General features: G+C 41.6%; 1 protein-coding gene and 1 long non-coding RNA gene across 2 annotated transcripts; one reads left to right on the top strand and one right to left on the bottom strand.

Moving 5' to 3' along the window:
* Positions 1-217: 217 nt before the first annotated feature.
* On the bottom strand, positions 218-18,662 carry LOC138153487 (uncharacterized). The gene is made up of 3 exons (XR_011166389.1): positions 17,542-18,662; positions 5,611-5,759; positions 218-1,401 (listed from the first exon to the last, which is right to left on the bottom strand). It is a non-coding gene; the product is annotated as an uncharacterized lncRNA (long non-coding RNA).
* A 167-nt stretch (positions 18,663-18,829) lies between these two features.
* NHP2 (NHP2 ribonucleoprotein) lies at positions 18,830-21,445 on the top strand. Its single transcript, XM_069077604.1, has 4 exons — positions 18,830-19,108; positions 19,268-19,337; positions 20,704-20,809; positions 21,077-21,445. The coding sequence occupies exons 1-4, from the start codon at positions 18,946-18,948 to the stop codon at positions 21,200-21,202; spliced, it is 465 nt and encodes a 154-aa protein (XP_068933705.1). The 5' UTR covers positions 18,830-18,945; the 3' UTR covers positions 21,203-21,445.
* The last annotated feature ends 219 nt before the right edge of the window (positions 21,446-21,664 follow it).

The raw sequence follows: 21,664 nt of genomic DNA, 5'->3' as shown, positions 1-21,664 counted from the left end.
GATTCTTTCAAACTCTATTTTGCCCTCTGGTACTAAAACATCAGGACAGTTTTCTTTGAGAACTTCCTGGAGGATGCTTTCTAGGTTCTTACTTTGGTCATGGCTTTCAGGTAGTCCAATAATTTTTAAATTATCTCTCCTGGATCTATTTTCCAGGTCAGTGGTTTTTCCCATGAGATATTTCACATTGCCTTCTATTCTTTCATTTCTTTGGATCTGTTTAACAGCATCTTGATTTCTCATAAAGTCATTAACTTCCATTTGCTCCAATCTAATTCTGAAGCAATGATTCTCCTCAGTGAGCTTTTGAGATTCTTTTTCCATCTGGAAAATTCGACTTTTTAAGGCATTCTTCTCCTCATTGTCTTTTTGAACCTCCTTTGCCATTTGAGTCAGTCTGTTTTTTAAGGTATTATTTTCTTCAGTCAGGCTGTTGACTCTCATTTCATAATTGTCTTGCATTGTTCTCATTTCTCTTCCCAATTTTTCCTCCACTTCTCTTATCTGCTTCTTAAGGTCCTCTATGGCCTGTAACCAGCTGGTATTTTCCTTTGAAGCTTTTGGTGCAGGAGTTCTGACTTCACTGTTTTCCTCCTGTTCCATGCCTTGCTCCTTCTTGTCCCCAAAATAGGAGTGTATTGTTGGAATCTTCTGTCTGCTTTGTTTCCTTTGCCTGCTCATTTTGCCACTCAATTATTTGACTTTTGGGCTTTTTGCCACAGTAGGACTCTGCCACCAGAAGACAGGGGAGTTTTCGTCCCAAAAGCTGGGGTTTTCTCAGCTGCTGGAGGTATTAGATGGGTGCCCTCTCTGAGGTCTCCACACGCTCTGGCAAGCTGGACACACACCCCAGGACCTCCACCCTAGACTGCAATCCAGATCCAAGCAGGTTAAAGCAAGAGCGATGACCCCTCAGACTGGTGCTTAGTCCCCCTACACTCTGCAGGCCAGGAGCTGAAGCCGCCACATGGGGCTGGCTGGCTGTGCCGGGGTCTCAGCGGTTTCTCTCCCCAGGCGTAAAAGCCACATGCTCTCACTTACTGGGTCCCAAAGTCCAGACTGCACTGGCCTCTCACCTTGTCCTTCGCATCTATGTGTTGATAAATCTGGAAACGGCCACAACTGCTGCTGATCTGGAGTCCCTCTGGCAGGCGGCTGGTCAGGCCCGCCCTGGGGCCAAAGCCTCGGCGTGGGGCTGGGCTCGTCTCCCAGAGCCCTGCGCTGGCTGATTCCTGCCGGCCTGCCGGGCTGTCCCCAGCGGGAAGTTAGCTTCTCTGTGTCATTTTGTGGGTTCTGCAGTTCCAAAGTTTGTTTAGAGTCCCCTTTTTACATGGATTGGGGAAGGTGGAAGATGGAGCCGCAGGAAGGTCTTGCTTCTACTCCGCCATCTTGGCTCCACCCCTATGATAATTAATAGATGGAAAGAATGTAAGAAGCTAGATAGATAAATGACAAACATTGTCTCCAAGAAACTTAAATGTCTGCCATTTCCTTTACCTATGAATAAAATACCTCCATTAAAAAAAAAAAGAAGATCAATCCAGCATAACTTGTTCTTAATGAAGCCATTTGAGGGCTTAGCGATCATTTCCTTTCCTAAATTGTTCACTGTTCAATAGGCATGTCTTCACTGATGTGGGTGTCTTCTCCAACAATACAGCTTACAATCCTTCTCTGTCTCCCATACTGTGTGCATGGCTTGTCCATTTCTACCAGAAAGGGTGGGATTCACCCAGCATGCTGGGGATCTTGCAGGCTTTCCCCAGGTGGAGAACCTAGACTGTCCACCTATTATTAGTCCTTGGTCTGACCACTTGACTATACCATCTTTATTGATCATACTTTTCCCTGTAGACATTTTTCACCCCTTCTCTTAATTCTTTACATTTTTTGGTAACATGACATTTTCTGGCAAGTGGTAATTGAACTGTCGTGAGCCTGTCGTTTCAATTCTCTTGGTAGGCACACAAAGCCTGTTGACTAGATTAGTTTTGATTGCAAAACCTACACCAGCTTCACAATGCTCCTCTTCACTAAAGTCACTCCAGAAAAACATGTATCCAGCTCCAGTTTCAGCAAGCTGACCTTCATCTTTCAGCCTTGTTTCACTCAGTGATGCTATTTGGATGTGATACTTGCTAAGTTCTCTTACAAACATAAAGAGCTGTTTGTTTTTCAGATCTAGTGGATTTTGTGTCTTCTATAAGTGTGCACACATTCCATGTGCCAATGGTGAGTAAAATCGTCTCTGCAGATGTTTTTGTACATTTTTTTTTTATTTCAACTGCAGGGTGGGATCCCTGACAGCTGCAGTAATCAGGCCAAGGTTGGTTAAGCAGACTTTTTAGGGCACTTGTTCTAGCCCCTTCATCACATCAGGAGGTGAGCAGCTGCTCAGATACCCAGGGGGCCGCCCAATCCCACTGTTGCTTCCAGTGAGAAGACAACCCTATGGCCTGGGCTACTCATGTGCAAGGTTGTGACTATAGTACCTGCTGCTCTGTCACTTGCCTGGACTTTGAGATAGAAAAAATGGTAAAATGGTATGGGTGATGTCTTCTGATTCATGTGTAAATTGGATTTAAGTGGAATTTGGTTGCCCAGAGAAGTTCATCAGCATTGTACCTCAATTTCATGACAGCAAGCTTGCCTGGGTTCTGAATAATGAACTATACTCTCCTGCTTTCCCAGTCACCAATGGAGTGAAACAAAGCTGCATTGTTGCTTTCATGCTTTTCAGCATGATGTTTTCAACCATGCTGTCAAATGCCTTCAATGAGGACAAACACAGCATCAAGGTAAGGTATCACACTGACATTCAATTCTTCAACTTGAAAAGACTACAAGCCAAGACCAAATTGGAGGGAGTGCTGGTGCATGATTTCTGCTTCCAGATGATTGTGCACTCAATGCAGCCTCTGAAGCTGGGATGCAACAAAGTATGGATCAATTCTCTGCTGTGTGTGCTAAATTTAACCTAACAATTAACACCAAGAAAACACAGGTGCTCCAACCATCACCACACCATCCATAAGTGAAACCATTGGTTACAACCAATGGAGAAGTTCTGAATGCTGTGGATAAGTTCGCTTACCTTGGTAGAATACTTTCCAGGGATGTACACATTGATAATGAGGTTGATGCATGCATTACCAGAGCTTACACAGTGTTTGGGAGGTTCCAAAGAAAAGTATGCAAGAGAAGAGGTGAGAGAAGACTGACTACCAAACTGGTGGTCTACCCTGTTGCTATACTGACCTCATTGTAATATGCCTGTGAAACCTGGACAGTATATACCAGTGCCATGCCAGGAAACTGAATCACTTCCATTTGAACTGTCCCAGAAAGATTGGGTAATATGCCAGACACTGAGGTCCTTTCTCAAACTAAACTGCCAAGCATTCAAACTCTGCTATAGAAAGCACAATTCCAATAGAATGGTCACAGTGCAAAACATATGCTTATCAAAATGACTATTTTATGGAGAACTCACACAGGGCACGCATTCATATGGTAGTCAGAAGAACTGATACAAGTATACTGTCAAGGTCTCTCTTAAGAACTCTGCAATTGACTATGAGGCATGGGAGACACTGGCACAGGACTGCTCAGCATAGCATGCCCTTATCAGAGAAGTTGCTGTGTTCTATGAGCAAAGCAGAACTGAAGAAGTTCAAAAGAAACTCAAGATGCGCAAATTTGGAGAATGTTCACATGGACTATTTGTGCCTCATTTTTGTGGTAGAACATTCTAAGCTCATATTGGTCTGATGAGCCACAGCGGGACACACTATAACTTGACTCTGGAAAAGTGATGTCATTTTGGTCCTCTTCAAAAAACCAAGGACAACAATCAACATTTTATATGTTGCAGGTTTCTCACACCTACTAGATGTCTCTCTATTGCTTCCTGGGGACACTTACTTTTAATTCCTCAGACACTGTACCATATGATTAACAGTCAAAAAGATAGCAGTAAAAAGATAGGCATTTGTTTCTGGGAGAAATTTGGGTTTGTTAAAGGAGCTGAGCAATTTTCCCAAGGCAATCCAATTATCTTCATCTTATTTAATTCTAGGTCTAATTCACTGTCCATTTGTTCCAGATAAAGCTACTTATGAATGAGTTTTATAGATTCTATAGGCAATCTTCATTTTCCTGGTTTTTCCTCTGTGGATGTTCAGGGTAAACTCTGAGGAGTAACTGATCTTTTCTAGGAAGCTCTGCAAGTTGTTTGCCAAGAGACCCAACTAAGCAAACCTATTCTAAAATTATTTAAAGATGAAAATGGAGGGGCAGCCAGGTAGCACAGAGAGTAAGAGCACTGGCTCCAGTGTTGAGAAGACCTGGAGATCGAATCCCGGGCTCAGAACCCAGAAACACCTGGCCGTGTAACCTTGAGCAAGTTACTTAACCCCAATTGCTTAGGGGTGGCCAGGTGGCTCAGCGAGTAAGAGCACCAGCTCCAGTGTCGGGATGACCTGGATCAAATCCGGGCTCAGATACTCAGCACCAAACCCAGAAATAATAACTGGCTGTGTAACCTTGAGCAAGTTACTTAACCCCAATTGCTTTAAAAAAAATTTTTTTAAAAAGATGAAAATGGAAGGAGGGTGACAAGACTAAGAAAAATGGAAATTATCTGCAAATATTTTTATAACAAACTTTTTGCACCACCAAGGTCAGTGAGACTACCACACTTGAAGTCTAATGTCACAAGCATGGATATGCCTAAAGTAGAGGTAGAATTTATAAATAATAATAAAAAGAACAAAATCAGGAAAAACAACTGGATTAGACCAAGTGTACCTAATGGAGTTCTAAGTGACACAACTGAAAAGGCACTGAGAGAATGATCTGCAAGGCTCTGAAGGAAGAGAAGATATCAAGGGCATGAAAAATAATTTGGACATTATTAATATCAAAAAGGTACAAGTGAGAAAATATTAACTATTTTCCCACATATATGAAATTTTATCAAAATAACATATACAAACATATCATAGGCAAGGAGCAGGTGGGCTTTAACAAATGATATTCCACAGCAGTCTACATCTTTACCACACATTTGACTGACAGACGTGGAGAATCCAAAACGCTTATCATTTTTTGATTATAAAAATGCAAATATTGTGTTTAAAGGCTTTCTTCCAACAAACATACATCTAGCATACGTCAAAATTATTCAAGATTCCAGATAGTTAAACAAAGATGAACTAACTCAATAACATGGATCATTAACATCAGGTAAGCTTCATAAAAGTGGTAAACATATGCTCTCCAAAGGAGAGCACACATCCAACTCAGGCCAAGTCCAAATTTTAGAGTAATTCCCTATGAATAGTAAGGAACTCCAGAGACTCTAGCTTGTAGATGAGATGTTAGTTATATCAGGTCATGGAACAAATGCTCATATACTATTATCCTTTCAATAGTAGGGTTCTATAATTTTGCCAGGAATTCAAGTTACTAGTCCATACTGTGAAGGTTCCCTTTTTTGGGGAAAAAAAAAAAAGACAAAATATTAACGTCTCTAGTCCTGTAAGCACCTCATCTATGCTTCATGATTTCCAAAGATCGATGACAGTGACTCAACAAAATCACACTCACCAGTTCTTTCATTAACCTAGGATGCAGTTCATCCAGGCCTGATGGCAAACTCGGTGAGGGCAGCACTGACAGTAGTCCTCACTTATCTTGGTTTTCTATTCCTGCAAATAGTTTTTTGTTCTATCCTTCTCAGGCCAAAGATCACTCCCCTTGAAAAAGAAAACAAAAACAAAATATGAATTGGGTAATTCAATCTTGTCATTATCATCCTATCAACCTCAAGCAGCGGTTTTTTCTTTGATTTTCCTCCTGCTCCCAACAAGTTGTGCCCACAATTAAACAGGAAGAGAAGAACTATCTTAAGAATTATAATGCTTCTTTAATAAACCCTTTAACAGTTTTTTTTAATCCCTCTTTGTTACCTTCCACATTTATCACCAGCCTTAGTTCATTCTAAATTTTAGAACTCTTGGCATTTCTCATAAGACAATTCACTTTTATTCGCATTTACTGTTCCTTGCCCTTGCTTCCAACTTCCATATGTATCTTTTTAAGATATCAGATGGTTGATGTTTCCCCCTGTGTGTCCTTTTTGGTCTCTTTAGACAGTTTCCCTTTTCTTCTTTTGCTACAATTGTTGTAGAGGTTCCTATCCCTCTTGGGTCAACTTACCTTGAAGAACACTGGACCACGGGATCATACCTCTGCCTTTTCTCTGAAATCCTTGAAATCCATTCTGCCAAAATTCACTACAACTATCTGAATCTGCCAACCTTTCCTCTCCTCTATTATAAATTCTAAAATGGAGTGACCACTCATAGTTAGTTCTTCCCAAGGTTCCCATAATTATTTTTCAGCAACCAGGTTAACTAAAAAGTCCTGATTCCAACCAAAAGCTATAACATGTCTATTTGAATAAGGGTGTAGAATACAATCACCTGGTTTACACAGTAATATCCATAGAGGATCTACCCAATGAGTTCTAGAGACCTTTCTCTAGCTCTTTTATAGCTAACAAATACCAGTACAGCATACGGTTTATGCATTTGTGAGCCCACATTCCTAACATATGACTAGCACACTTCCTTTTCCAGTCAAATATCCTTCATTGTGACATTTATAACACTTCTCACATGTAAATCATGTATCCTACAACCTAAGGATATAAACTTGGGTCTTTCCACTGCCCTTTGGTGACTTATAGTTTCAAATTTTTGGAGCTTGTGGGGCAACAGGATTTGTATACACACAGGGTCACCAGGAAAGTATTGTTGTTATTCCGTCATTTCAGTGGTGTCTGACTGTCCCTAAACCCATTTGAGATTTTCTTAGCAAAAGATACTGTAATGGTTTGCCATTTCCTTCTCCAGCTCATTTTACAGATAAGGAAACTGAGGCAAACAGGATTAAGTGACTTGCCCAGGGTCACAAAGCTAGTGTCTGAGGCCATATTTGAACTCAGGACAAGGAGTATTCCTGGTTCCCAGCCCAGTGCTCTGCAAAGCACCACCTTACTGTCCCCGGAGAGAGCATATGTGGTGTTAAAACTAGTGGACTTTTTTTATGAAAGGGAAGAATTTGGAATTATTCTGCTCTAAAATATTTTCATCAAATTATTTCTGTAATCCTTAGTCTTCATCACAAGCCTCAGGTTATTCTGAACTTTAACACCCCAGAGATTACCTGGTCAGGCAGTTATTTGAGTTTTACCTTCACTCACAAGGCCATGTTTCCCAGTCTCACACAGCTTGTCACATTTAAGTAGGGCACCAAATACACCCACAGCATCAGTAAAATAATTCATAATTGTGCATATGAAACACCTAAAATCAGACTAGAAGAGAAGATTCAATTTTCAGAATAAGGTTAATGGATATTAATTATTTAGCATTCCTGGTCTCTACATTCATTACGGACCAAAGGGTTCATGCACAACATATAAACATCACCAGTTAGAGTATATTAGGTTTAGATCTTTGTGATTCCAGCATGTTTCCTTGCCATTTTCACAGGACCTAGAGCATGGAGATTCTGTAGTAGTTCAATCTCTTCATTTTACAAATAAGGAAACTAAGGCCCAAAATGGGGAAGTTAAACAAGGTTCTGAGGAACTTCAAAGGAGCATAAGGATTATAAGAGACTCAAAACTGCTAGGCTTTAGCAATTGTATTTTTTGTTGTTGTTTTTTGGAGGGCAATTGGGTTTAACTGACTTGCCCAAAGTCACACAGGTAGTAAGTGTGTCAGTGTCTGAGGCCGGATTTGAACTCAGGGTCCTCCTGACTTCAGGGCTGGTGCTCTATTCACCATGCCACCTAGCTGCCCCTTTAACAATTGTATATTCAAAATAAGAGATACTCTCTTAGTACAGTACAATAAGGGAAAAATTAATATCTTAGAAAAAGTAGAATATGTACACCAAAGAGAACAAAGATAAAAGGACTAATTTATGTAAAAATATCTATAGGAATGCTTTCTGTAAAAGCAAAAAAAAAAAAAGCAAATTACAGTATATAATAGAATACTCATGATCCAGAGTGAAGTAAGCAGAACCACGAAAACAATTTATGCAACAACATGACCAACCATAATTCCAGAGGTCCCATGATAAAGCATACTACTTGTTACCACCTCCTGCCTGACAGAAAGGTGATGGTCTCAAGATGTACCATGAAAAAAAAAGCCATTGCCAAAAAAAGACATAGTCAATGTGTGAGTTTGTTTTCCTGACTATAGTCACAAGGACTTTGTCCTTTTTTTTTTTTTAATATGGGGGAGGGGGAGAACGTATGAGAGGGGAGTTAGTGATATTGTTGTTCCTCCTTAAAAAAATGAAAAGAAAGAAGAGGGTCATTGAAGCATTTTTAAAATGCACTGAAAAGAAGGAAGTTCAAAAGGAAATAAAAAAGATGCAGGACATCTTTGAAGTAACATGTTAAATGAATTATATACTTTTTAAGAAAGCAAATCATGCAGAATATATATTCATTATTTCACATTTAAACCTCTTTTTCTATTCTATTTTATATATGGATATGCTCAGGTTTTTGATTAAACTCAGAATTTTTTTTTAATTCCTTAAAAGAAAGAGAAGGTAGAAAAACCAGCTTTTTAGGAGGGAAGAGAATTGCTTACAACAGGATGTCCCTGTCAATTCTTATTACAAAATGCCTAAGCTGAAAAGAACCTTAGAAGTCTTCTGGCCCAGTGGTCTCCAAAGCTGGAGAACATGGGATGGCCCTAGAGGGGAGCATGATCAAGAAGGTAGAAGATGGGCAACATGAGACCCTCCCCAAAATAGCCAAGCATTGAGCTTGTCTTCAACACAGCTACACCACCCCTTATCAGTGCCTCAGTTGGCTTCCGGTGGCTGTGCAAATTCCAACTTCTTTTCTTCTACAGTGGGCTGGCCCCTGTGGCAGCAAGCACCCCAAGCGTCCTCAGGGTAGCTGCCAACACAGGTTCTTAGATCTGCTTTGTTAAAGGAAAGCAACTCAAAATGGGTTAACAAGCTTATTTTAATCAGTCAAACATATATCATTTACCTAGTTCAGGGGAAAAAGGTCAGCACCCCGAACTTCAGAATATACAGACAGAATTATCAAGACAGAAAAAGTAGATCAAGTAGATCAAGATCAAGTAGACAGTTTTCCAAACTGTGCAACCATTACATCCATACCAAACAATATCTGGGTTTCAACATCTGGGTTTTTCAAAGCCGGGGGGGGCTCTGGACAACGGCTTCCCATAATCAAGATCAAATCACAGAACACTTCTCAAAGTGAGCCCCAAAACAAAGCTACACATCAGGGCTTATATAGTCTTCTCCTGGCTCAGAGAATGTAACAACCTTATTGACTCACTGGCCAATCAAGAAGTATCTACTGAAAAACAAGCCTCCCACCCCAGGCTCCAGTTGCACTTTAGCCTAGGGGCAGGGAAGATCTTAAAAATTTACATTCCCATTACAGCCCCTTAGGACTTAAACTCCAGTACACACACCAGCAACTATGCAAGGCAAAATTCCGGTGCCCTCTACACAAAAACCATGCCCCCAAATCACCTTACAACTGTGGCAGGCATCCCTGGGGAAGAGGTGTTTCAGGTAGGCTCTGCATTCTGGGGCATGGTCTTGTGAAGGGAATTATGACTTTCATATTATTCAATATGATATGTGTAATGAATATACTAATAATTTAAATTTTTCAGAATTACCTCTTCTGGCTTGGTAGTCAGAAGCTCACAATGCAACTTGAAATGATCAATCAAAACCTTGGCTATGCTCTCACAATCACTGCATTCTTGTACCTCTGTACCTTAAGTGAATCAAATCAAAGATTGTAGAATTCTGTTCCTGTCACATAACTCTGGTCCTGCACCCCACTAAGTAACAACCCCCAAAGACTTGAACAATGTTGCTCCCACAAGACTCCAGAATTACTTGTGGGTTTATCATGGGAAACCACTTAGGTCCCAGGAAACGACTGTTTGTAATCCACCTTCCCCTATCCCTTCCCATAGTGATTTATGTATATAATCTCTGCCTTCATGACAGCAAGGTGGAATTCTGGCCAGCAGAATTCCCAATTTGCAAATCTGTTCCTCCTAATGAAACATTAATTAAACCACTACCTGATTACTTGCACTCCAGTCTCTAGGCCTGCTGGCATAGCTCTGAGCATTTCCAGGTTAGAGACTAAACTGCCTCAGTAAAATCCTGTTAGTCTATAAAAGCCAAGTTTTCTCTTTTGTTTTTGGTAGGATGAAGTGACTCCTACAGGATGAGCAAGCATGGATGAATACAATTTACATCCTAGATATCTTTCCATGATCTTACCCCCTTCCCCCAAACCCACCCTTCTTCCAAACTTTCCTATTTCTATCCAAGGCACTGCTAATTTTCCACTTACCCAGGTTGAAAATATAGCTGTCACCCTGTGAGCTGCCCTATCTCTCACCTCACACATCCAACCACAGCTGACAAATCTTATTATTCCTAACTCCACAGTACCTATTACAATTGTCCCCTTCTTCACATAGGCCCCTTCCTAACATAGGCTTTCATTTACCTCTTCCCGAGACCAGGAGTTCTCAAATGTTTTTGGTCTCAGGACCTATCACACTCTTAAAAATTACTGAGGACTCCAAATAGCTTTTGCTGATATCTATTGATAATTAACATATTGGAAATTTAAATTGACACAATTTTAAAATATTTATTTACTAATTCGTTTAAAAATAACATAATAAACCAGGACATGTTAACATAAATAAAATATTTTTTATTAAAAATAACTGGTTTGGGGCGGCTAGGTGGCACAGTGAGTAAAGCGCCAGCCCTGGAGTCAAGAAGTCCTGTTTGGTTCCAGCCTCAGACACTTAACACCCACAAAAAAAAAAAAAACTAGCCATGTAACCTTGGGCAAGTTACTTAACCCCAATTGCCCAACAAAAAAGCAAAAAAAAAACAAAACCAAACTGGTTTCCCCCCAAACAATCTAATGAGAAAAGTAACATTATTTTACATATTTTCTGTAAATTTCTTCAATGTCTGGCTTAATAAACAACTGGATTCTCATATCTGCTTCTGTATTCCATGTATTACAATATGTTGTTTTGGCTATAGTATATGAAAAAATCTGACTATGATATGAAATGTGTAATATTACGTATGTAATTATATAAAAGATATGTGAACAGTAGGAGTATTTTAATTATGAAAATAGGTTTGACCCCCTTGAAAGAGTCTAAGGGACCCTCAGCGGGCCACAGATCACACTTTGAGAACCACTGCTCTAGACTACTTCAATAGCTTCCTAATGGGCACCACTGCCTCAAGACTCTTCCTCTTCCACTCCATCTTCCACAGGGTTGCCAAAACAATTTTCCTGAAGCATAGACTGAACCATATCACTTCTCTATTCAAATTCAGTGTCTCTCTATTTTTATGTGAGGCTCATAATTACATAATCATTGGTATCAATAAATAAGTAAATATGCATATTTTGGAATGCATGCTCAATTTTTTTTAACTGATAGGAATGTACAATCCCAAAAAGTTTAGAAACGACTATCCTGATGGACACCTTGCCCTACCCACACCCCACACTCCACAGAACAGTGAGCAGTTTTTCAATAAGTGAACACTTTGGATTGATTGGGGTGGGGGGAGAGGGCGGAGCTGGTAGTGATACGAGAGTGATATCACTTTTCATACCACCTCAGATTATAAATTCCCTTCACCACTCTTCTGGCTTTCATTACCATCAGCCCTTTCAGCCCCTGTTCAGTACCACAATGGAGTGCTCTATCGAGGAGACATCATTAGCAAGAGCATTTTCACAACAGAATTCAAATTAGAAACTTTGGTTGATTTAGTCTATAAAATGCTTCTCCATCCTAGTTCTTTCTCTGGTTAACAAATTTTTCCAGGCATCCTAATCACTCAATATCGGTCTGCAAAAGTCAAAAAATCTTTCATGTTCTACTTCCCTGCCCCATGAAAAATCAGATTAAAAATTCACATTCAAATCCTGAAAACCAGTCTTGATTATAAAACCACAGGCAAGTTATCTCAGTGCCCCAGTCAACGCTCAAATTATAAGTTCTAACTTTAAATCTATGATCCCTAAATTATAAATGAGCATCAATCTATATCAGTAAAGGGGTTTTCTCTAGTAGCTTATACTCCTTTAGCCTCCCTTGCTCTCTTTTAATACACTCCCCATGGGAAGGGAGAGGGGAGGGAGGCAGAGAAAATTTAAAACTCAAAAGCCTATAGAAGTGAACGTAGAAAACTAAAATTAAATCAATTAGTTTAAACAAAAAAAAAAAAGTAAATAAACTCTTTCCATCTTCTTACCCTCACAGAAACATGGCTTCTCCTAAGACACATCATTCCCCATGCCTAGAATATATGCAGTTATGCCTGCTTTTTAGGAAATACAGTTTCTTTCATAGTTCAGTTCTTATGCCATGTGCTATGGGAAATTTTTCCCCATCCCCTTCTGGTTACTGTTGTCTTGCTCCTCAACTTATCTCGTGTGTGTGTGGGGGGGGGAGGTGGGAAGAGGATAGGTCTGAACTTCAGTCCCCCCCCCCCCCCCCCCCCTTAAAAACTTTTAAGAAAAAAATTTTTTTTTTTTTTTTTTTTTTTACTAATTAAATGTTTTGATTATTTTTCCCCCCTTCCTTTTTTTTTTTTTAAAGGAAAAAGAATCTTTGCTTTGTGGGGGGGGGGGGGGGGGGGGGGGGAAGCGGTGTTTGCATTCCACATTCCCTCCCCACCCCCTACCCATCAGTAAAATCCTTGAGAGCAAAGATTCTTTTTCCTTTTGTCTTGTATACTAATAATACTAATAAGCACAGTGCCTGGTTCACAGTAGATATTTAATATATGCTTGCCAATTTGGGATCACTACCCTCCAGGTTCCTCTCTTTCCTTTCTCCTGGTTTCTTAACCAGTACTTGACTCACAGTCTTTCTCTCTACCCCATATGCTATTACCTCAGTCTTGATGATTTCCATATCCATGTGGATTTTCTTCTCCTTTAACATCCTAGAATATCATTTGTCTCTACTCTCACATCTACTGTACCTCTGTCACCCAAAGGTGTTGGGCATCATACCTTTGCCCTCATAACCCATAAATGTTGCACCTCTATGATACTGAATTCCGAAGTTCTCTCTGATCGTAATCTTCAAACCTTTCACCTATGATGAATACATTGCATCACCCTTTGGAAACCTGCTTCAATCCCCCTAGTTCTAGTTTCACTTTCCTGCCTTTATAGTCTTAACTCTATAACTAATCTTCCCCAAACTACTTTGCTTCCATTTTGCATAACTTCTGGATCTCTCCTCTTGTTACATTTCTTTATCCCCAGCACCCAATACAGGGCCTGGCACACAGGAGGCACTTAATAAATGCTTGCTGAATGACTGATCAATGAACACCTAGAAAATAAAGTGGTGATGAGTCAACATGGCTTTAGCAAGAGTACATCATGCCAGACTAACTACACACACACACACACACACACACACACACACACACACACACCTTTTAATATCTATATATAACTTTATAAGGGGGGAGAATATCTCATACTCTCTGATAAAAAAGATGGAGGAACATGTGCTAGACAATAGTACAGTTACACAGCGTTAGAACTGGGTGAACAGCCAGAACCAAAGTAAAATCATTAATGGTTCAGTATCAAACTAGATGGAAGTCTCTAGTAAAGAGACCAGGGACTTGGTCCTGGGTATTTTAAAACTGGTATCAATGACTTGGATAAAGGAATAAATGGCATGCTTACCAAACTTGCAAAAGACAGAACTGGGAGGGATGGTAACAGGATAGAACATTGGGCTGGATTTAATAAGATGAAATTTAGTGGAGATAAATGTAATGAATTACATTTGAGTTTTTAAAAAAAATTTATTTCACATGTTCAAGATGGAGGAAGGATGGCTCGGGAGCGATTCTTCTGAAAAAGATCTGAGACTTGTAGTAGGCAGTAAGCTCAATATGAGTGATCAGAAGGAAGGGAGCTTCTGTCACTAGAGGTCTTCAAGTAAGTCTGAATGACTACTTGTCAAATATGTTGTAGTGGTGTTTCTTGGGGGGGAGGGGAGGCATGGATTAAAATAGATGGTCCCAGAGGTCCATTCCAATTCCAACAATTCTGACCATTCCAATCTCCCTGTCATTGATCAGTTTTTTTCCTCCTGTTCCTTCCATGTCAATGAATCACTGTTTTCCCAACTTTTCCTACTTCTATTCTATCCCAAATGTGACATTAAGGCAAGTTGGCAAGTTTACAGTTCTGAAGCCTTTGCTTTTTTATTCAGTCTATACAAGGAACACTTTTACCTAAACTGCTACTATTACACTTAAGAAATTTACATATATATAGTATATATATATACACACACATATATATGTATATACATATATGTATGTATGTGTATATATATATATATTACACACACAATCAGATAATTTCCAGTTCTCTATTTCCTTCTCATGTCTAAGTTTTTATTTCCCCAGTAAGATGATATGGAAGGTTCCTTGGTCCAAGAGTCAGGTCCATCTCTTGATTAAGACAGCCAAGAATTCAGTAACTTGATGATGTTGGCTATCTAATTCTCAAGAGGGAAGAAGGAATACTAGATTTGAGTCATAAGACCTGGCACTTGAGTGCCAGTTTTGCCACTTATTAGATGAGCCCTTCATTTTCCTTATTTGAAGATACTACCTGCCTCACAATTTTGTTGTGAAGATTAAATTAGGACATATGTCAGGTGTTTTGTCAACCATACTATATACCTCGTCAATTATTACTACTGTCATGACTGAAATTTAACAAAAGGGTAAACTGAGGCAATCCTCTATGCAAGCTAACCTTTATTAACAGTAGCATGCTACCTGCCAATAAATGGGTGGATGGATTGTCTTATTTATGCCAAAGACCCTGAGCAAAAGGACAGTTCCCTTTTACAGGTTTTGGGGGATACAGAACAAAGAACAGAACAGGGTAGGTGACATCATATGGTTAAGAGCAATATGACTGATTGGAAGTTTGGTAACAGGGACTAGCAACAACCCCCTCATTCCCTCCCAAGAGTCTAGATGCAAGAGAACAAAACAGGGGCGGCTAGGTGGAGCAGTGAGTAAAACCCCGGCCCCAGAGTCAGGAGGACCTGAGTTCGGGTTCCGGCCTCAGACACTTAAGACCCACACAAAAAAACTAGCCGTGTAACCTTGGGCAAGTTACTTAACCCCGATAGCCCTCCAAAAAGAAAAAAAAGAGAGAGAGAGAGAGAGAGAACAGACATCCTTAAAGGATAGGTTGGTGGCCTAAAGATATTAGTTGGAACTCCTTTGTGTTTATAAGCATTCCCCAAGGTCAGCTAAATTTCTTGAGGCAAGAACAGATCAGCGATTTGCAGGGGGGCTGGATTTCTAAATTTAACCCATTACAGGCCAGCTAAATTCTGAACTAAGTTCAGAGACAAAATTACAGGGCAAAAACAGTTACAGATAATTGTAATCAATTTAATAATCAGATTAATAAATGATAAAGGATCAGTCTTAATCTTCTCACCGTCTTATCAGCACTTCCAAAAATCTTTCCCCTCACCCTCACTAAAGTACACCGTGTCATAATAAGGGACTAGAGCAGGTAACCTTGGGTTCTTCAAAGCTATATGCCAACACAGCTTGAGCCTCTGGTATGACATACCAAGATGTATCTGTCTGCCAATCATCAGACACAGTAATTGTAGAAAAGCTCAAGAACAGAGTGTGTTAACAAGTGAATTAATTTTTTCAGCCATCAATTCATTAAGATTATCTAAGGCTGGAGCAGCTAGGTGGAGCAGTAAATAGAGCACTGGCCCCCTGAATCAGGAGGACCTGAGTTCAAATTCGACCTCAGACACTTAACACTTACTAGCTATGTGACCTTGGGCAAGTCACTTAATTTCAATTGCCCTGCCTTGCCCCCACGAAAAAAGACAAAAAAAAAAAAAGATTGTCTAAGGTCGCTGAGGGTTTTGTACTAGTATGAAGTATATATATGTACTAGTAGAAGTACTAACACCTATGGCAGTGGATAAAGCCCCAGGCCTGGATTCAGGAAGACCTGAGTTCAAATATGACCTCAGACATTTACTATCTGTGTGACCCTGGACAAGTCACTTAACCCTTTTGCCTCAGTTTCCTCATCTGTAAATGAGCTGGAGAAGGAAACAGCAAACCACTCCAGTATCTTTGTCAAGAAAACCCAAATGGGGTCACAAAGAATCAGACAGAACTGAAATGGTTGAACTTATACCCATAAAGCCCCAGATATTTGAATGACTGAAGTACTATTCTCTAGCCAAGCACTTTCTAAACAGTGTAAGGAGCCTTTCCCCCCCTTCCCCACACCCCCTCCACAAAAAAATATTCTCATACCAAAAAAGGTAAATTTCCATAACAAACTCCAGTAAAAGCATTCTAAAGTTTGTTTTTACTAACCAAGGAATTCCTTTGCCTGAATTCACAGTTATATGTCGATGAATTAGAGATAAACAAAAGCAAAAAAATTACACCACAATGAAGTTAACAGCAGGAAACTCAAAAATGTCATTCTTTGCCTCAACCTTCATTTCTTTGCTTTCCCTCTTTTTCCTCTCCTATGAAACCCCATAACTTTTCTTTTTACCCTAAGTGGTGGAGAAAAAGGTAGTTAATAAGGCTTTAAATTAAGACCTCAAGTTTTTATGCATGTTTAATAATCAGCCCATAAGTGTCTGACTAAATCAAAGTCAAGTTGGACTAACCCTCTCACCTTCTACTCAGTTGAACTCAACTCATTACTGCAGTAGCTATTATGTGGCAAGCACTACCTCATAGGCTTCCTGTTTTGTGACCTCTTCTATAAGACTGCCTTGATGAATATGTGAACTATAGTTCAACTTTCCCATATACAGCAGGTTTACTCCACCTTTACATTTCCCGTCATTAATGTTTCTCTAGTCTAAAACCTTTGGGCTAGTAAAGTGTTTTACAATCCCTTTTAAAATATTCATACATACATATATACACATACATACACATATACATATATATATGTATTTCTCAATTAGTTGTTGCTGCCCTTGATTGGAGAAGAAGCATGGGGAGGCATCACAATTACAATTATATCATAGCATTATACAGAGCTGGAAGCTCTAGGTGGTCAATTAATCCAATCATGCCCCTGTTCAAAGTCCTCTCTACATAACCCCAACCTTTTAAGTCTAATAAGTAACTGGCAACCTGGTACTTCCAGAAGTTCATTTCATATAGAGACATCATTAATTAGCATCACAGCCTTGAACTGGAAGGGCCCTTCAGAGAGCATCCTGTCACACTCTGATTTTACAAACTGAGGCATAAAACGTTAAATCTTGCCCAAATAATAAGCAGCAAAGCCGGGATTGGAGCAATATGACTTACCCAAAGCGGTGAAAAGTGTGTTGAGCATTTTTTATCAGTCTTGACCCGGAGACACAGCCCCTTCCAGGTAGGGAAGAAACAAACAACTGATGCGTCTTTCTTTGAGACCAGGAAACCACGAAAAGCCAAATGGACCCGGGAAATTTCCTTTCAGCTTCGGGGGCACAAACCCACACCGAAGTCATGGGGGATAAGTGGCGAGGACTAGGAGCCCCAAATTCTCAGCCAAGCCCAGGCAGTCCAGTAGCCTCCGGACTCTAGCCAGGAAGGGAGGACGCTCAAGGCTCCAGACGCGCTCAGCCCAGCAGGTCGCAGAGGAGTCGGGGGCCCTTCTAGACAGGGGACCTCATCCTGCCTCAAGGACAGAGGGTGCCGGGAGGAAGAGGCCAAGAAGGATACTCGGGAGGGAAGAGTTGTCATTTCCCAGAGGCCCGACCCAACAAGGTAGAGGCAGGTTGATGCTAGCCACTGGACCGAGACGACGGAGTTCAGCTAACACTGCCACGAGGAATCTAACACTCAACTAGATCCAGCCCCCTTGGAGCCCCGCCCCTACTTCCATCGCGCCCAATCCCTCCCCAGTCATTGCCTCCAGGCCCCGCCGCCATTGCCTCAGGGCTCTATCCGCCTCTCGGAACCTCCTGTAGGTCCCACCCCTCCCAGGACCCCGCCCCCTACTGCCTTAGACCCTATCCTTTTCTCGGGCACCGCCTGAAGGTCCTGCCTGTCCAGAAATCCCAAGTCTTGGCGAGCCTCAGCGCCCAATCCATCTCCGGTCACCGCCTCCACCCCGCCAGAGACAGGGAAAAGTACACGCACCGCCTCAGGGCTACTTTCCTAAATAGGCCCAGAGCCCACGCCCCTTCATGACCGAGACCTCCGCCCCTCTCTTTCCCAAGTCCCGGAATGCCGTTCTTTCCTCTCTACGGGAGTGGCTTCTTGGCGCCCCCCGACCCAAGCACTGCTCCTCACTGTTCTCTGGCACGTTCTACCCTCCACAACTCAAGCCTCTTCCCGAGACTCATTATTCACTTCACTCCATTCTCCCCTCCCCTCGGCCTCCACGCAGGGCTCCGATTCGAACCCAAGTTTCTGGCCCCTCCTCCATCTCCCAGGCCCCGCCTCCAGGTTCCCGGAGCTTTAGAGCCTGCTCTTCTCCCCATCTTGCCTTCGAGGTCCGGCCCACTGACACAGCTGCTAGATCCAGACGCCACCACAATTGGTTGAGAAGGGGCAGGAGGTGGGAACTTCCCTCCGCTTCGCTTCTGATTGCCTGGAGACCGTGACCTCACCGAGTTCGCTCGGGGCGCGGCCGCATAACCCGGAAGCTGTTCTCGCGGTTGGTTACTCGTGCTACGGGAGGATCGCAAGCTTGCTGTCTTGATAGCCGGTGGTGCCGCAGAGATGACCAAAGTAAAGCGGGAAGTGGAGGAGTCGGAGGCGGCGCCGGAGAGTTCCGGAGCCCCTGAGCGCACCTACGAGGAGATGCTGTCGAACCTGAACCCCATTGCGCAGCCCCTGGCGTCCCGCCGCCTCACTCGGAAGCTGTACAAGTGCATCAAGAAAGGTGGCCCCGGGAGTGCGGAGAAGCTGCAGTGCCGGCTGTGGGGAAAGGAGGGAAAGCCGGGGAGGAGGGGAGAGAGTCAGGGACAGAAAGAAGGGGGGAAGGCGGGGTGGGAGGGAGTGAGAAGGGGAGGCCCACAAGTAACCCTTCCAATCCTTCCAGCCGTGAAGCAGAAGCAGATCCGGCGAGGCGTGAAGGAAGTGCAGAAATTCCTTAACAAAGGAGAAAAGGGGTAAGAGCTGAGGACATGGCCTTCCCTACCCACTTCTTAATCGCAATAGAAGCCAACGTGTGTAGAATTTTAAGCTTTGCAAAGGACTTTGCATGTTATTTCATTTGAACTTCACAACAGACCTGTACAGTTGGTGCTATTATTCTCGACCTAGTACTTGCTCAGGGACCCACAGCTAATACCTGAAGCAGGATTTGCACTTTGGTCTCACTGACTCCAACTCTAGCACTCCGTCCTTTAGCTGTCTCGGCTTAGTATCACCATGTAAACTCCTCATTGCCTCGCGTTTCTCTAAGGCCTTTCCTCCAGAAACAGGGCCGGTTTAGTGATAGTGCAGCCTTTCTCTCCTTTATCCATTCTCCCATCAGATATTCATTGAGTGCCTACTGTGTGAAATACACGGATGAGTAAGCCATGAGAGGTCACCTGGACTAGTCAGTACTGCTGGATCTATAGCCAAGACTTGTTTTCAAATCCTCCTTGACACTAACTAGCTTGTGACTGAACAAGTTACTTAAACCCTCTGAGCATCAGTTTCATCTTTAAAATGTGGAGGTTGGCTTCAGATATCTTAATGTATTATCCTGTCCTCCCCAGTCTAGCAGGGAAGATGGGACAAAGATATTAGGGACTATTTTTTCAAGTCAGTTTGTCTCCCAAAAAAGCATATGATGTTTTGGTTGTCAGAGGAAGTTGAGTCTATCATCTTAGTTTATTAAACTTAATCCCTGATTAGGTTTTTGATAAAACAGATCATCAAAGTGAACAGAATTACAACAATTTATTTGAAAACAATGTTGCACAGAAAGACTTTGAAATACTTTAGAACTCTGGCCAATACACATTCATTTTGGGGTATAGCTAATGCGGGAATTTGTTTTGCTGGACTGTGGGTGCTTGTGACAGGAGTTTTGTTATTGCTCAAGGGGAGGGGATTGTGGGAAAGACGATTTTTTAAAAAAAATTTTATTGGGGGTGTATTGATAACACTGCCTAACATTGAGTTGGGATCTGCAAAAAAGAAAGTAACTCCACACATTCAGGTTTCAACATCAAAATAGTCCTGGAGAGTCCTTTAGCATTTAGTCCAACCCCTGAATTTCAGAACAAAGAGAGCCAGAAAGGAAGAGTAACTCGTTCAAGGTCCCAAAAGTCTGGGCTGGAGGTGGAACAATTAACCAGGGCTTCTGGCTAACTCCACTGCTCTTTCTACTGCACTATTCATAAGCATAATACCCAAGAATTATGTATGCCCTAACCCCCTTCTGTCCCTGCCCTTAAGAAAAACCTCTTGACTGGAGATACTCCAACTTAAGAGATTTTTATTCCAACAGGAGATGAAAACAAATGACTCATTTCATTACAGGATCATGGTTTTGGCTGGGGACACACTACCCATTGAGGTATACTGCCATCTCCCCATTATGTGTGAAGATCTGAGTATGCCTTATGCCTATGTTCCCTCGAAAACGGTAAGAACTTTTTTGTAGCCACTGTCTGCAATGTTGCCTGTTCTAGCAATATAAAAGCACGTGAAAATGAGATGTTTTAGAGACAGGAATAGAATAAAGTTAATTGGTGCTAGGTCTCCTGGTTCAGGCCTGATATACTTATTCCTGAACCCCTGAAGAGGCATTTCAGAGTTGTCGTGATTATTATTTGAAGTTACTTAGCAAGTAATAATGTTTTAAAAGAAATGTGAAAAAAAACTAGCCCTTTCTTTTATTCCCACCTTACAGGATCTGGGAGCAGCTGCTGGCTCTAAGCGCCCAACTTGTGTGATTATGATTAAGCCACATGAAGACTACCAGGCTACATATGATGACTGCCTGGAAGAAGTAGAATCTCTTCCCGTCCCCTTGTAAAGAAAAGTAGCATGATGTTCCTGTTTATTTAAGAGACCCTTCTTGACTGCAAAAGACAGTGGTGCAAGCAAACTGCTTCATTGTCCAAAGGGCAGGTGGCCCTGCATCATCTCCCCACCATCTTTTCCAGAGATCTTTTTTAACAATAGCTCAAACAATAATTTCACAAAACTTTGGCCAGTAGTATCATGGTTGTCAAAGCTATTTGCTACTAAGCAGTGAAATAAAGTTTTGAAAAAATAACTTCTAGTAGTTTGTGCTGGAGGTAGGAGGGCTCTGGTTTCATGTTTTTTTCCCCAAGTACAGTAACAAATGGAATGCACCAACCCTCCACCAAAAAAATGCTGACATACCTTTGTGAAAGACTATTAGAATCCTTTACTCCACCCCTAAAATGAGCAAACCACAGAGCAAGGCTTCTGCCTCCATTCAGCATCAACTCATGTAACAGTGAGAGCTCTT

The sequence above is a fragment of the Petaurus breviceps genome, unplaced genomic scaffold (assembly GCF_028583685.1).
Source record: "Petaurus breviceps papuanus isolate PSGF00001 unplaced genomic scaffold, PetGlider_PUasm1.0 90994, whole genome shotgun sequence".
NCBI classification, from domain to species: Eukaryota; Metazoa; Chordata; class Mammalia; order Diprotodontia; family Petauridae; genus Petaurus; species Petaurus breviceps.
The sequence above is the reverse complement of the archived record's forward strand: the minus strand, read 5'-3'. Positions and strand labels throughout refer to the sequence as shown.

Bases quoted from the DNA above. Each gene is read 5' to 3' on its own strand.
- NHP2 (XM_069077604.1), top strand. From the start codon at position 18,946: ATGACCAAAGTAAAGCGGGAAGTGGAGGAGTCGGAGGCGGCGCCGGAG. The intron at 19,338-20,703 runs GTAAGAGCTGAG...ATTTCATTACAG, and splicing joins CTTAACAAAGGAGAAAAGGG to GATCATGGTTTTGGCTGGGG. The intron at 20,810-21,076 runs GTAAGAACTTTT...CCCACCTTACAG, and splicing joins CCTATGTTCCCTCGAAAACG to GATCTGGGAGCAGCTGCTGG.